Here is a 12949-nt window from a genome sequence, read left to right on the forward strand (position 1 = left end):
GAAGTGTCAAGAGTAATGTTAAATTAGCTTCTTAGTTTTAAATATATAAGGTGTGTTTTATGGTACTGTTTAGTTTCCATCAAATCTCTGATAGTTCTTCAGCTTAATGGAAAAGTGTCCATGCTGCTATAAATCTTTGGGATGGTAGTGTTTTTTTCGTAAAAAAGTACATGAATTATATTGGAATTATACACTCAAAAGGCTTGTATTCCTTCTATTCTCCTTTCGGCGAAGCAAGATTTCTCCTGAGTACTTTTACATGTCAAAGTCTTGACCAAGGAATAGCAGACATAAAAGATTCATAAAACAATGGAATTTTATTTAAAAAACCTTTCTAGATGTTTTACAGCCTTTAAGAGAACTACTAAAACCAAATAAAAACTTTTCAGGGTTTTGTTTTTATGTTTATATTGATGTTTAGGTTTTTAGTAGCATATGCTTTAGGTAAAAGAAGCATAATGCTTCTAACAGTGTTCAAAGATATTTATTCGTATAACGAGTTTCGAGGACAATGGGGTAGGACTATGCCGTCTCACAGAGAAAAGGTAAACGAGCATTTAGCAATCTGAGGTCGCGAAGAACCACCACAAACACGCGGCCATTTCTGATCGTAAACAAGAGCTTTGTAACAATTTGTTCTGGAAACGCGAAAAGAAATGGTGAAAAACGTCCGTTCGTATCGACGTTCATCTACAACGAAACGTTCTGTGCTAGACGAAGACTCTGAACCAGAACTACCTAGCATGAGCAAAGAAGCACTGGAAACAAAGAATTCTGACGAGCCGGCTTCAGAAGATGAACCATTAATCAAACACGAAAAGCTAGAGAAAAACGCCGGAAAAGAGATTGTTGGTGTTGATGCAGAAGGAAAGAATGCCGACGAAGGAGACGACAAGAATGATGGTGAGGAAGATGACGAGGCGGAAGAAGAATATGTTGTTGAAAAAGTGCTGAAGCACCGTCTGGCTAGGGTATGCATCTTTTGATTTTGGGTTCATTACGTTACTAACATAGGATCCTTGCATGTTTTCGCCGTCTCATAGGGAAAACAAAGGATCTATGATAATAGAAAGGTGGAGGTTATGAATATCTATTAAAATGGGAAGGATATGACGATCCAAGTGATAATACTTGGAGTACAGAAGCAGACTGTGAGTATGTATCATCGTTGGAGGATATCTATCGAGTCGAGCGAGAGTCGTAGAAGCAAAGAAGGTATCAGTATACTCGTATGACTTCTTTTTTTGTCGCCCGATGGATTCTCTTTGCTAATTCTGATTACGAAACTAACGCATAAATAGTGGCTGTAAAGATCTCGTAGTAACATATTGGGAGGAACGCGGTGGTCGTCCAGATGCCAGTTCCAAAAGAAAACGTCTTGGTCGAAGCCGTAAACCGGAAAGTAGAGAGACTTCCATCAAAAGCCAAAGGATTTCTGAGAGTGAACCTGCTAAACCCACTCTAGTTCCAGAAGAAGAGGAAGAAGAACATGAAGAGAGACAGGAATTTTCCTCGCCTTCGAAGACACCTAGTCCGGAGAAATATACCCATCAGGAAAAAGAATCTCCTCCCAAAAATGGTCGCGCAGAGCCCAAAGAAAATATTCCATCCGCAAAGGAACCGTCTCCCTCACCAAGGAAGGAGAAACTACCAAGCGCTAGCCCCAAGAAAGCTCATTCAAAGGTTCCTGTTCTTCCCGAAATGAAAGAGTTAACCGCTCAGCAAGTAGAACGGTATGATACGTGGGAGGAGTTGGTAGCCAGCATAGATACAATTGAGCGAAAAGATGATGGGACACTCGAAATTTATTTAACTTGGAAGAACGGCGCTGTGTCTCATTATCCAAGCTCAATCACGAACAAGAAATGTCCTCAAAAAATGCTACAGTTTTATGAAAGCCACTTGACGTTTCGCGAAAACGAATGAAAGGTGGCGCTTCACCAATGGAATGTATAGCTTCTTCGTGGACAAGCCCACAGGTTTTGTATATTCGGTAACCGTTGCTTAGAATTTTGGTTATATTTTTCCCTTCACGTTCATTAGTCTTTGTGCTTTCGTTCGCCCTTTTGAAGTCTCCGGTAATATCTTAATTGAAAAGAAAGCTTTTCAATAGCGCTCATTTAATGTTGTACAGGGCCCAATGTAGTTACAAAGAGGCGTAGGAAGGCAGTTTACTATGTAATCCCTTTAATACACCTTTATTTTTAACGCTTTTTTTGTGGATACTGTCGATTTGCTAGTAGTGACTCATTCCTATGAAAGTACTGCTAAAGGTAACGACTACTTTTAGTATTCTTTATCATTCATAAAATTACATGTTTTAGTTCAATTTGCTTGTTTACAAGGCCATCTACTTTCTTTGTTTACTAAAGGTGACTATTGTTTTTGATAAAAAGTTTGCGATGCCGTATATTTGTACTGCGTAAAACCTACTTTGTCCTTATCTCATACCCAGCTGTTTTTGAACATTATCTCGTAACTTGACATTTGCCATATTATTTACCTTTGTTTCAAATGTCACTGGGAAAAAAGAAAGAAACAAACGCAATTCTTCTAAAGTCACTTTTGCGCGAACCAGCAAACAAAATATGTGCAGACTGTAAACGTAATGAGCAACCACGATGGGCCAGCTGGTCTTTGGGGGTCTTCATTTGTATCAGGTAAGCATTCGTGGTCTTGTTTTGTATAAGCTCCCTTTATTTACAAATTTTTAGATGCTCCGGTATCCATAGGAGTCTTGGTGTTCACATCAGTAGAGGTACGTAAGGACAAAGATGAAAAGCGTCGTTTGAAAGCATTCAACTAACAATATTTAAAGTGAAATCTGTAGATTTGGACGCTTGGACTGATGAGCAAACCGAAAATATGCGTCGGTGGGGAAATCAACGAGCAAACATGTAAGACTTGCTCCATAAAGAAATAACCTAACACGTCTTGTAGGTACTGGGAAGCAAAACTAGCAGATGACCACGTCCCCTCAGACAGGTAAGTTTGGTTGCGAATCCTCTAGTGAATGGAGATGAGAGGAATCTTGATGTCCAACAATGCATGCTAGCTGGTTTCGCATTGGCAGAGATACATACTTACCACCTTTCTAGCAAAGTTGCAATCTTTATTCGAACAAAATATGAATTACGAAAGTGGGTTTTAAGTCCTGAGATCCCTTCTCCCGAAACGCTGATTCCGTCTAAAAAATCAAACCCTTCCATTACTTCACCAGAGCCGAAAGTAGTTAATAGATCTGTAGGTACCAGCATGCCCTCTATATCTAAGGAATCCTTGCATTATCCAAGCGAGGCCCCCATGGTAGATTTTACTTCTGGGGCTAGCGCAGAGAATTATCGCTTGCCAAACCCCAGCGCTTCTACTGCAGCATCCACTCCGAATTTGACGTCTCTATCTGCTAATAGTTCGTCAAGTACTCAAGCTAATAGACAGAAAGACCTCAAATCTTCTATCCTCTCCTTATACGCTTCACCTCGTCCCGTATCCGCCATGAACTCACCGGTGTCTGCCTTTTCCAACATTCCGTCGACGCCCAGCTCGAATGTTCAAGGGTCACAACAATACGCTAGTCTTCAGTCACCTGTTTCCAGTACTTCTTTTGTCGCCGAAAAATGGAAGATGCCTCTTTTTGGCTCAACAAATGCTTATTCCTTTTCCCGGGAATCAGGTATGCAGTCTCAACCTCCTCGGAGGACCCAGTCTGCTATGGATAACAGTATAATGAATACCCATGATGTGTGGAAGTAATATGCACAAACGGTCATGAGGATTGTGCTATCTTTACGTTTCTATACTTCTGTATTTATTCTTTGCTGCTATTTTAGAAGGAACACAACAGGCACGCACGATTTTTACATTACCGAATTTATTGACACTCTTTGAGATGCCCTTTCTAAATAAAAAGTCATTTTCATGATAGTTTGATCGTTTTTAATACTTTTCTTGCCCAATTTTTGAGTCGTTGGTACAATGATCCACTTTGAAGCTCACTTATGTATACAAATTCGGCAAGAACCGCCTCATAATGGATCAAAAAAATAAATTAAAATATTTTATGAATTGAATTTCTGTTCTTTTTTACTATACTCTTTTTGCTAAGATGTTTATGCGCATGGGTAGAAAATCTTTATACTTGGCATCGTTCGAAAGAAAAGGCATATAGAGCTGCTGAAAACCCGGGATTTTATTTCTTTTCAGTAGATTGTAGTAGAACAGTGCCTTCTTTAAATAGGAGTATATCTTATTGAATTGGTTAACCTTGCTTATTGCAAGAATTTTGGGGTTCAATGTGTAGTAAGTAACTGCTACGTGCATAATTCATACGCTATAATCAATAAACGCAATGGGAATCTTGGTTGCTATAGTCGATTTACTCGGCTTTTCTAATAATGTTTCATATGAAACCAACTGTATTAACTCGCATTTTCCGTTGAAGAAATATTGTTTCATTAAGGTTTTCACAATAGTACGAGAATATCAATTACGGAAACAAGTCTACAATTGGTTTCTTGAAAGGATACTAGAAAACCGATCTTACTTCGTTTGACCGATTGGAAGTTCAAACTAGACATCTCGACTCTCAATGGCTTTGTTTTGAAAAATTTTCGTATTTAGTTGCATACATTTCTATAGTAATTTTTACTGGTGATTTGCTCTTTGAATATCCGTTTAAGAATTTGTTTCCAAAGATTTGTTTACATTTGATAATAATGAAATATCACAAGATAATATAGTGTGAAAGAATTAGAATAATAATCTTAACGAGATACCGACGATGACAACAGGCAATAGAAGGGTTAGGCATATTGTTACCTACTTTTAATTGATTTTCTGGCGAAGATAAAAGCGTAACTCGATTCTGTACATCACAACTAGGAGGAAAAGGATATTTCTTGAGCGAAAAAGGACATCGATTCTACTAATGATTTCGGTAAGTAATGAATTAAACTTAAGTACTAATGGTGAAAGGGTGTCTTCTTTTTCAACTTGAAAGGCGACAATATCATTTGCCGGACATATCGACATGACTTGAAGTATGTATAGCAATGGACTTGTTGTTCAAGTGAGCGAAACTAACAAAAGAAAAGGAGGCATGTAACTGATGTTATCCGTATTCATGTACTTGCGAATCCTGAATTACGGACTCCAATTGCAGCGTTTGGATCCACTAGTTATACCTATGTTAGACACGAAGATTTATATATTGTTACGGTTGCAAAAGGAAATCCAAATGTAATTATATTACTGGAATTCTTAGAGCGTTTAGTTGAGGTACTGTCTCGATATTTTGACAAGGTTAATGAAAGTACCATTAAGGAAAATTTTGCGTTTATTTACGAATTGCTGGATGAAATGGTTGATTTTGGAATTGTGCAAATGACAGAACCCCATGCACTTGCTCGGACTTTGACTATTAGCCCGACGAAAAAGAAAGAATCCTCCATTTTATCAATGAAACGCTCTACCTCTTCCCAAACCGTCACTAGTCATCCAATTGACCAATCCAAGTCTGTACCCTGGAGAAGAGCAGGTATAAAGTATCGTAGTAACACAATATATCTCGACGTCGTGGAGCGATTAAACCTTCTAATTAGCTCTACAGGTAATACTTTACGATCCGACATTTCTGGGTCTGTGCATATGCGAGCTTTATTATCAGGGATGCCGGAGTGCCAATTTGGCCTTAGCGATAAACTTGACTATAAACTGAAGTATAACGACAATCGACAAAAATCTTTGCGTTCACAGGATGATTCCACAACTTCTGAAGGTATCACGCTAGAAGACTGCCAATTTCATCAGTGCGTGAGGCTTCCGGAATTCGAAAATGAACGCAAGATATCTTTTATCCCTCCGGATGGTGAGGTTGAACTTATGAGTTATCGCTGCCATGAAAATATCCATGTGCCTTTTCGTATACATCCAATTGTTGAACAATTGTCGAAACAAAAATTAATCTACAGGATTAGCATCCGCTCGAGCTATCCTCACAAGCTTTCTACGTCTCTTAATCTTCGAATACCTGTTCCGGAAAACGTAGTAAAAGCAAACCCTAGAGTCAATCGAGGGAAATCTGGCTATAAGCCTTCAGAAAACATAATCGGCTGGAATATTCCTTACTATTTGGGGGAGATGGATCTAATCTTTTATGCTGAAGTCGAGTTATCAAACACTACTAACCAGCAACATTGGTCTCGTCCTCCCATTTCTCTTGACTTCAATATCCAAATGCTCGCCAGCTCAGGATTAAAAGTACAATACTTGCATGTGCAAGAACCATCTAATAATAAATACAAAAGCATTAAATGGGTTCGCTACGCGACACGTGCAGGCACCTGCGAAATTCGGTTTTAGTTTTAAAGGATAATTTCTATGTTCATATCAAGTGATTGAGATAATCATTTCATGTTCAGTTCGTTTTATCATTTCTACTGTTAGGCATAGCACTATCACAAAGACAAGAGTCTACATTGATTATTAACCGTAATACTCTAAAAATTAAGGAATAAAGGAAATGCTAGGTTGTGCCGAATGAGAGAAGGGAAGAAGACATGACAAAAGATAGACTTTTTCAATGCATATTTTTTAATAAACGAGATATCTTTTGCTGAGAAGTGGAGAAATTTGCATTCTTCAGCTTATCCAGCTCTTCATTGACACCTTTCATGTCAGCTTTTTCCAAAATCTTGGGATATCTGCTCAAAGTTTGAGCACTCGTGCCATCTGGCAAAGCATCACCAGCTTGCCATTGTCGTAAATCTTCTGGAAGTTCTGGGTAGATAAATGGTTCTTCCATTTCGACAATTGCGCGTTTGGTAGCTTGCTCTCTTCTGACTCGACCGTATTCATTCCGGTAAAGATTTCCTTGGTAAATGTTGGTTTTCACCGAAAGAACTTTGAGGTTATAAACATGCAATAAATAATCTCGAACATCAAATTTATTCACATTCAAAGGAACACGAAATGCAGCAAAGTTTGGCGGTAAATTCAGTCCTCGGTAGAGAATAAACGGTATATTAGGAAAATACACCAAACGCTTTCCGGCTACTTTACTCATCTTGTTGTATCAAGTAAAGTAAATAAAAAATTGAACAGCCTTACACCCTTGTTTATTACACGCAAAAAGGACACGAATCAGGATCCTGTCTTGACAACCAAAATCGGCTTCTAGGAATAGATTAATGCAAAAAAATTTGTCAATTAAAGAATCTTTCCTATTAAAGCCTTATAAAGATAAAAAATACCGGACAATGGAGATTTTGACTATCCTGTCAAATTAAGGAGGATTGTAAGTAGGTAGGAAAGACTGACCCAGCTACTAACCAAGGTACAAGTATCTCAAGTTGGACGATCAGGAAATAGAAGAAAAGATACTCTTTATAATTCTTTCTTTGGATTCTCTTTTTGTAAAGCAAAACATGAAATATGGAGGAAGCAACCGCGGTGATACACACAAGTTTTGGTCTTTTATAGAAAAAAGAAGCCATATCCTTCCGATCTCGTGTGATTTTTGTTTTTACTGTCTTAAGAAAATAACAAAAGAAAGAAAAGTAAACGGATTTTAGGAAATTCATCTTAAAAACAAATCCTTTTTGTTAAAAATTATTGTTTACTAAGCCGAATCATTTTGTACCACACTAAAACATATATCGATTATGAATGTACTGTATGACTATTCTACACCACTACGTTAACGTTCGATATGTATGTTTTCTACACAAAATTATTTGTCGTTGCCACTCCTAATCCGCGACTCTGTAAATAGTAAGACGCGCAAACTTCTACCTACAACTAAACACTTTGTCCTTTGCTCAATGTCTGGATTGCAGGCAGTTGACGAGGTAGATATTGCAGGTTCTTTGGCGCCAAAGAACCCCAAGTCTGATGGCTTTGGCACAGGAATTGCAGACACTTCGGTAGTTTCCGAAGACGCCAACAATGAACCAGAAAATGAAGAGGACGATGAAGCATTCATTGCTTCAAACATTTTAAAATCAAATAGAAAAACAAAAGGAAAGAAGCTTGGTGGCAAAGCTTCCAACTTTCAAGCGATGGGTAAGAAGAGTGAAGGTAGAGATGGTTTTCTCGCAATGGCCAGTGCGCTATCTGCTTTTTCTCTCATTGCAGTCATCATCATTATGCAAGTAGAAACTTGTATTAATATGGAATGAAAAGATTGAAACAACCTGGTTATTGCTCATGTCCATCCATCCACCGATTCTCTTAATTCCTTCAGTAACTAACAGAGGTCTAGGTTTGAGTCCAAATGTCGTTCGTGCTATTTTAAAAAAAGGCTTTAAGGTTCCCACCCCTATTCAAAGGAAGACAATTCCTTTGGTTTTGGAAGGACGCGACGTAGTCGGTATGGCTCGTACTGGTTCGGGTAAAACAGCCGCTTTTGTAATTCCCATGATTGAACGTCTCAAGTCTACCTTGGCACAATCAGGTACCAGAGCCATAATTTTGTCTCCAAGTCGTGAACTTGCCTTGCAAACAATGCGAGTTGTTAAAGATTTCAACAAAGGTACTGACCTTCGGGTTGCCGCAATCGTTGGTGGTGTTAGTCTTGAAGAACAGTTTAGTATTATGACCTCGAAGCCAGACATCATCATTGCTACTCCCGGTCGATTTATGCATCTTAAAGTTGAAATGAAGCTTGAGCTCAATGTAGTCGAGTATGTAGTATTTGATGAGGCTGATCGTCTTTTTGAAATGGGTTTTGCCGCTCAACTTACTGAAATTTTGCACGATTTGCCCTCTTCTCGTCAAACTCTTCTATTCTCTGCTACTTTACCTCGTACTCTTGTTGATTTCGCAAAGGCCGGTCTTCAAGATCCCGTCTTGGTGCGTTTAGACGTTGAATCGAAAGTTTCTTCTGACCTTCAAAGCGCCTTTTTTTCCGTCAAAACCGCTGAAAGGGAAGCTGCTTTACTATACATTATACAAGACGTTATCAAGTTAACCCTCAAACGTGATATAAAACCCGTGGTTTCTATGAACTCTGAAAATCCTAGAAAGCGTAAGAGAATTATGGAAGCTGTCAGTCAAGGAAGATTTTCTGGCTCTTCTGATGCTACCCTTGTGTTTGTACCCACCAAACACCACGTTGAATATATTTCTAATCTACTTATCCTTGCCGGTTATTCAGTATCTACCATTTACGGCTCACTGGATCAGGATGCCCGTACGAATCAAATTAACAACTTTCGACTTGGTTACACTAATGTACTTGTTGTGACCGATGTGGCTGCTCGTGGTATTGATATACCGCTTTTAGCTAATGTTGTTAACTACGACTTTCCTCCTCAGCCGAAAGTTTTCGTTCATCGTGTCGGTCGTACTGCTCGTGCTGGCCGTACCGGTTGGGCTTATACCCTGGTCCGTTCCGAAGACGCTGGTTATTTTATGGATTTACAATTTTTTTTAAACAGGGAAATTGTCACCACTAATAAGAAAGTGAAAACCGCAGATGATTGTGACTTTACCAAGCAATTGGTTTTGGGAAGTCTACCAATGGCGTCTGTCTCCGAATTATTTGAATGGGTTCAACGAGTCCTTGTTGAAGACGTTGAAATTGAGCAATTATTTAAAGTAGCTGCTCGTGGTGAAAAATTATATTTTCGTACAAGGCCAGCATGCAGTCCTGAGAGTGCTAAGCGGGCAAAGGAACTAGTAAATACTAGCGGTTGGAAATTAGTAAACCCCTTGCTCGGTAATTCAACGAATATTGAGGCAGATTCGCAATTTAGTGACCTATTGGCAAAGGTTTCTTCATTCCGCCCTTCCGAAACTATTTTTGAGATTGGTCAACGTGGACAACATCGCTCTGATGCTGGTGAGATTATGCGCCAACGAAGGAGTAAGATTAAACCGAAAGGTCCCCAACACACTACCATTGATAATGATGTACTAGATGATGGGGAAGTTCCTACGATTACAAACGATGAGCCAGGACTGTCTGAAGCAGAGCTTGAAAACACTTTCAAAACCCCTCAGAGTTTGAAAAAACAACAGAAGGACTCTCGTGATTTTCGCGATAGAGAGTACTACATGTCTCACTACGCACCGAAAGAAAATATACAAGAAAGTGGATATGCCGTTAATTCTGGAGAGAACTTTTCATTGGCAGCTCGCCACGCTGTTTTAGATTTAACCAATGATGATGGATTCAGTCAAACGAACAGTGGTGGGCAACGCTGGGATCCCAAGAAAAAGAAGTTTGTTAATACCCGTAATGATGAAGACGGTTCTAGAGGTGTTAAAATCATTCGTGGTGAGAGTGGTGTGAAATTACCAGCTACATACCGTAGTGGTAGATTTGAGGCTTGGAAGTCTAATAAAGCACAGGGCAATAATAGTTCCATGCCATTAAATGACAATGGTAATAAACAATTCAAGCATAAACAGGTTAAAGCACCGAAAGCCGCTGACAGATATCGTGATGATTACAGAGTTCGAAAGACCAGAGTCAAGGAAGCCAAAGAAAAGGGTATTGGTGTTACAGTTGGCAATGAACTTAAGTCAGCTCCCCAAATCCGGAAGGAACGTGAACTCAAAGAAAAGAGGAAAGCTAAGACTGCTCGTCCCTCCAAAAAACGCCGTTAAAAAAAATGGGTTTGTTTTGATAATTTTTGGATGGTTTTAATTATTTAATTGTTACAAAATATGTACTTTATGGGTAAAAACAGGACGTATTGGTAAATAGGGAAACTTGGATGATGAATAAATTGATATCAGCATTAAATGTTATTAAAATGTAGCTGTTTGTAAAGAAGGGAGAATGTGATTACAAAGGTTTTGTTGAATATTTCCCAGGGGACAGGTTAATTGCCTCTACTCTTAGATACTTGAATATACTTATGAACTGAAGGGTATGAGTTGTCGTTTTGAAATGAGATCAAATCAAGACACCTCGACAAGTAAACCGCAATATTTTTTGAGGCGAATAATTCGGGAGATTGGAAAACCATATCCTCAAATACATTCGATAAAGCATAAATTGCGGCTCGTTCATTTTTACTTTCAGCCACTAACCGAAAGATATGACAGTACATATCCTCGTCTAGCAAAATTCCAATGTTTGTTAGTTTACTCCAGCGAAGCCATACATCTTTCCAGCGATTGTATTTAGCAAAAATGTTAAGGATTAACATATATGACTTCACGGTCATAGTTATACCGTGACGGTACATAAGCTGTTCAGTTTTGTAGATGCGAGGATCGAGGTATTGGAAATCATTCGTCTCTACCATGCATGAACATAAAAGACACTTGGATAAAATCCTTCTCAAAGCAATAATGTCAATGGGGGTAGCTTTCTGAATAGACGTATAAAATGAGGTTAAATGGTGAATCCTATGACTGACAAGCTTTCTTGACAATTTCAACGAATTTATAGATGGAGGGGCCGAAACGGCTACAGCGGTTAACAAAGTATTTACATCTTGTAGAGAAATGTCAGAAGGTGACGAATCTAAGAGGCTTTTCACATGAATAGAAAAGGATTCCAAAGAAAAAGAGTGATCGTTTGTAAGATACATCCTTCTCGCCTCTTCAAATGGATCCGACGAGTTTGTGAAAGAAGCATCTTTTTCACCAGTTGAGTCGTTACGAATACAAGATGTATGAAACTGCCTTTTATCCCTTGAAGTAATGCGGTGCTCAGACATAAAATTTTTCTTGCTTCCTGGGCGGCGGAAGGACGCCGAAGAGGACTCTTCGCTCTCTCGATTTTCAGATAAAATCTGCTGCAAATCTTGATCGATGCTTTCTAGTTGATAGAACTCTCGTGCTTCTTTTGTAAATAGATGGATAATCACATTATAGTTTTCAGGATGAATACATGCCCAATTTGTTTTTTGAGAAGACATCTTGTTGTGCCAAGATTCAGGACGTTTTAACGCTCTGCGGTCCATGATTCTTTGTCGTGATAAATTGGGAAGGCCTTGAACTTGAACAGCGCCAATTCTTAAGTCTTTTAGTTTATGGGTAATGCCACGTGTTACGGATATAACATGAGCATCGTCATTACATGTACCAAGAAGCATCAAGTCTGAAGTGCTCCATGGTTGATCAGCGTTAGGACGTATAAACTTCAAGTCAGAGACTAGATACCTCTGGGATAAGGTGTCTAAAACGTCCTGCAAAAATTGTGGAGCTGCTTCTGGTAAAGGTGGCACTTCCGCTGTATATACATTCCTTTTCGGAAATGTTCTCTCTGCGTACTCCACGTACCAAGGCCGGATAACCTCTTCTTGTGATTTTTCTAACTCTGAAGGTTTTGTGTCTAAAGCTGAATCTTCTTGAGGCTCAGTGTCCGATTTTAAAGAGAAAAACCGATAGGGTAGACGCCGGACAGAATAACCATGTGTTCGACACGCAAACTGCGACGAAATGCGAAACCATGATGGGAAACTTTTCATATTGCTAAGAAAAAATCTTCATATGTGTGAATAATCGAACTTGTTCTTAAGCAAAATTCATAGGAGAGTATGGATACTTTCCGGAATCGTTGTATGCAAAACAAACCGTTTCTTTCGGGTGATTCTTTTTCTTAAATCCTCCCTTACTTTATAACTGCACACACTTCTGATACGATGTGTCCCCAAAACGAAACCGTGTACAACCAAAATGTCTTGTTTCTGAACTGATTCACAAAAAAAAATCAAGAGCAGGTTTCCATGAATAGTAACTTCTTTAATTCCTTCTCAACAACCTTGTTATGCCTTAATTCGGTTTGTTTACGCTTTTTTCCACTGAACAGGTTTTGTTTGCACGTAAATAGAAGGGTACTGGGTATAACGAGGTTCAGAACCTTCACTCAATTTCTCAATGTATATTAGTGAATTTGTAAAAGTTGGTTTATATTAAATTAAGGAAATGAAACAGTTGTTCTTTGTTTTATTACATTCATAGAGGCTCCATTTATTAACCATAAACAATG

The 12949-nt window shown here is 38.7% G+C and overlaps 6 protein-coding genes across 6 annotated transcripts; 4 read left to right on the forward strand and 2 right to left on the reverse strand.

Moving 5' to 3' along the window:
• Nucleotides 1-656: 656 nt before the first annotated feature.
• Nucleotides 657-1926, forward strand: swi6 (heterochromatin (HP1) family chromodomain protein Swi6; the record flags this gene model as incomplete). Its single annotated transcript, XM_056179193.1, has 3 exons — nt 657-971; nt 1070-1155; nt 1302-1926. The coding sequence occupies 3 exons, from the start codon at nt 657-659 to the stop codon at nt 1924-1926; spliced, it is 1026 nt and encodes a 341-aa protein (XP_056036501.1).
• Nucleotides 1927-2514: 588 nt separating this feature from the next.
• SOMG_00400 (GTPase activating protein) lies at nt 2515-3753 on the forward strand (the record flags this gene model as incomplete). The annotated part of the gene is made up of 5 exons (XM_056179194.1): nt 2515-2660; nt 2715-2758; nt 2819-2897; nt 2941-2985; nt 3099-3753. 5 exons carry the CDS (start codon nt 2515-2517, stop codon nt 3751-3753), a joined length of 969 nt encoding a protein of 322 aa, XP_056035598.1.
• A 1174-nt stretch (nt 3754-4927) lies between these two features.
• apm4 (AP-2 adaptor complex mu subunit Apm4) lies at nt 4928-6360 on the forward strand (the record flags this gene model as incomplete). Its single annotated transcript, XM_056179195.1, has 3 exons — nt 4928-4936; nt 4975-5039; nt 5094-6360. 3 exons carry the CDS (start codon nt 4928-4930, stop codon nt 6358-6360), a joined length of 1341 nt encoding a protein of 446 aa, XP_056035597.1.
• A 217-nt stretch (nt 6361-6577) lies between these two features.
• Nucleotides 6578-7063, reverse strand: mrp20 (mitochondrial ribosomal protein subunit L23; the record flags this gene model as incomplete). Its single annotated transcript, XM_056179196.1, has 1 exon — nt 6578-7063. The coding sequence occupies one exon, from the start codon at nt 7061-7063 to the stop codon at nt 6578-6580; it is 486 nt and encodes a 161-aa protein (XP_056035600.1).
• Nucleotides 7064-7820: 757 nt separating this feature from the next.
• Nucleotides 7821-10611, forward strand: dbp10 (ATP-dependent RNA helicase Dbp10; the record flags this gene model as incomplete). Its single annotated transcript, XM_056179197.1, has 2 exons — nt 7821-8061; nt 8261-10611. The coding sequence occupies 2 exons, from the start codon at nt 7821-7823 to the stop codon at nt 10609-10611; spliced, it is 2592 nt and encodes an 863-aa protein (XP_056035599.1).
• A 218-nt stretch (nt 10612-10829) lies between these two features.
• On the reverse strand, nt 10830-12428 carry atp25 (mitochondrial polynucleotide adenylyltransferase Atp25; the record flags this gene model as incomplete). The annotated part of the gene is made up of 1 exon (XM_056179198.1): nt 10830-12428. One exon carries the CDS (start codon nt 12426-12428, stop codon nt 10830-10832), a length of 1599 nt encoding a protein of 532 aa, XP_056035594.1.
• Between the last annotated feature and the right edge of the window lie 521 nt (nt 12429-12949).

The sequence above is a fragment of the Schizosaccharomyces osmophilus genome, chromosome 1 (genome assembly GCF_027921745.1).
Source record: "Schizosaccharomyces osmophilus chromosome 1, complete sequence".
In the NCBI taxonomy this organism is placed as follows: Eukaryota; Fungi; Ascomycota; class Schizosaccharomycetes; order Schizosaccharomycetales; family Schizosaccharomycetaceae; genus Schizosaccharomyces; species Schizosaccharomyces osmophilus.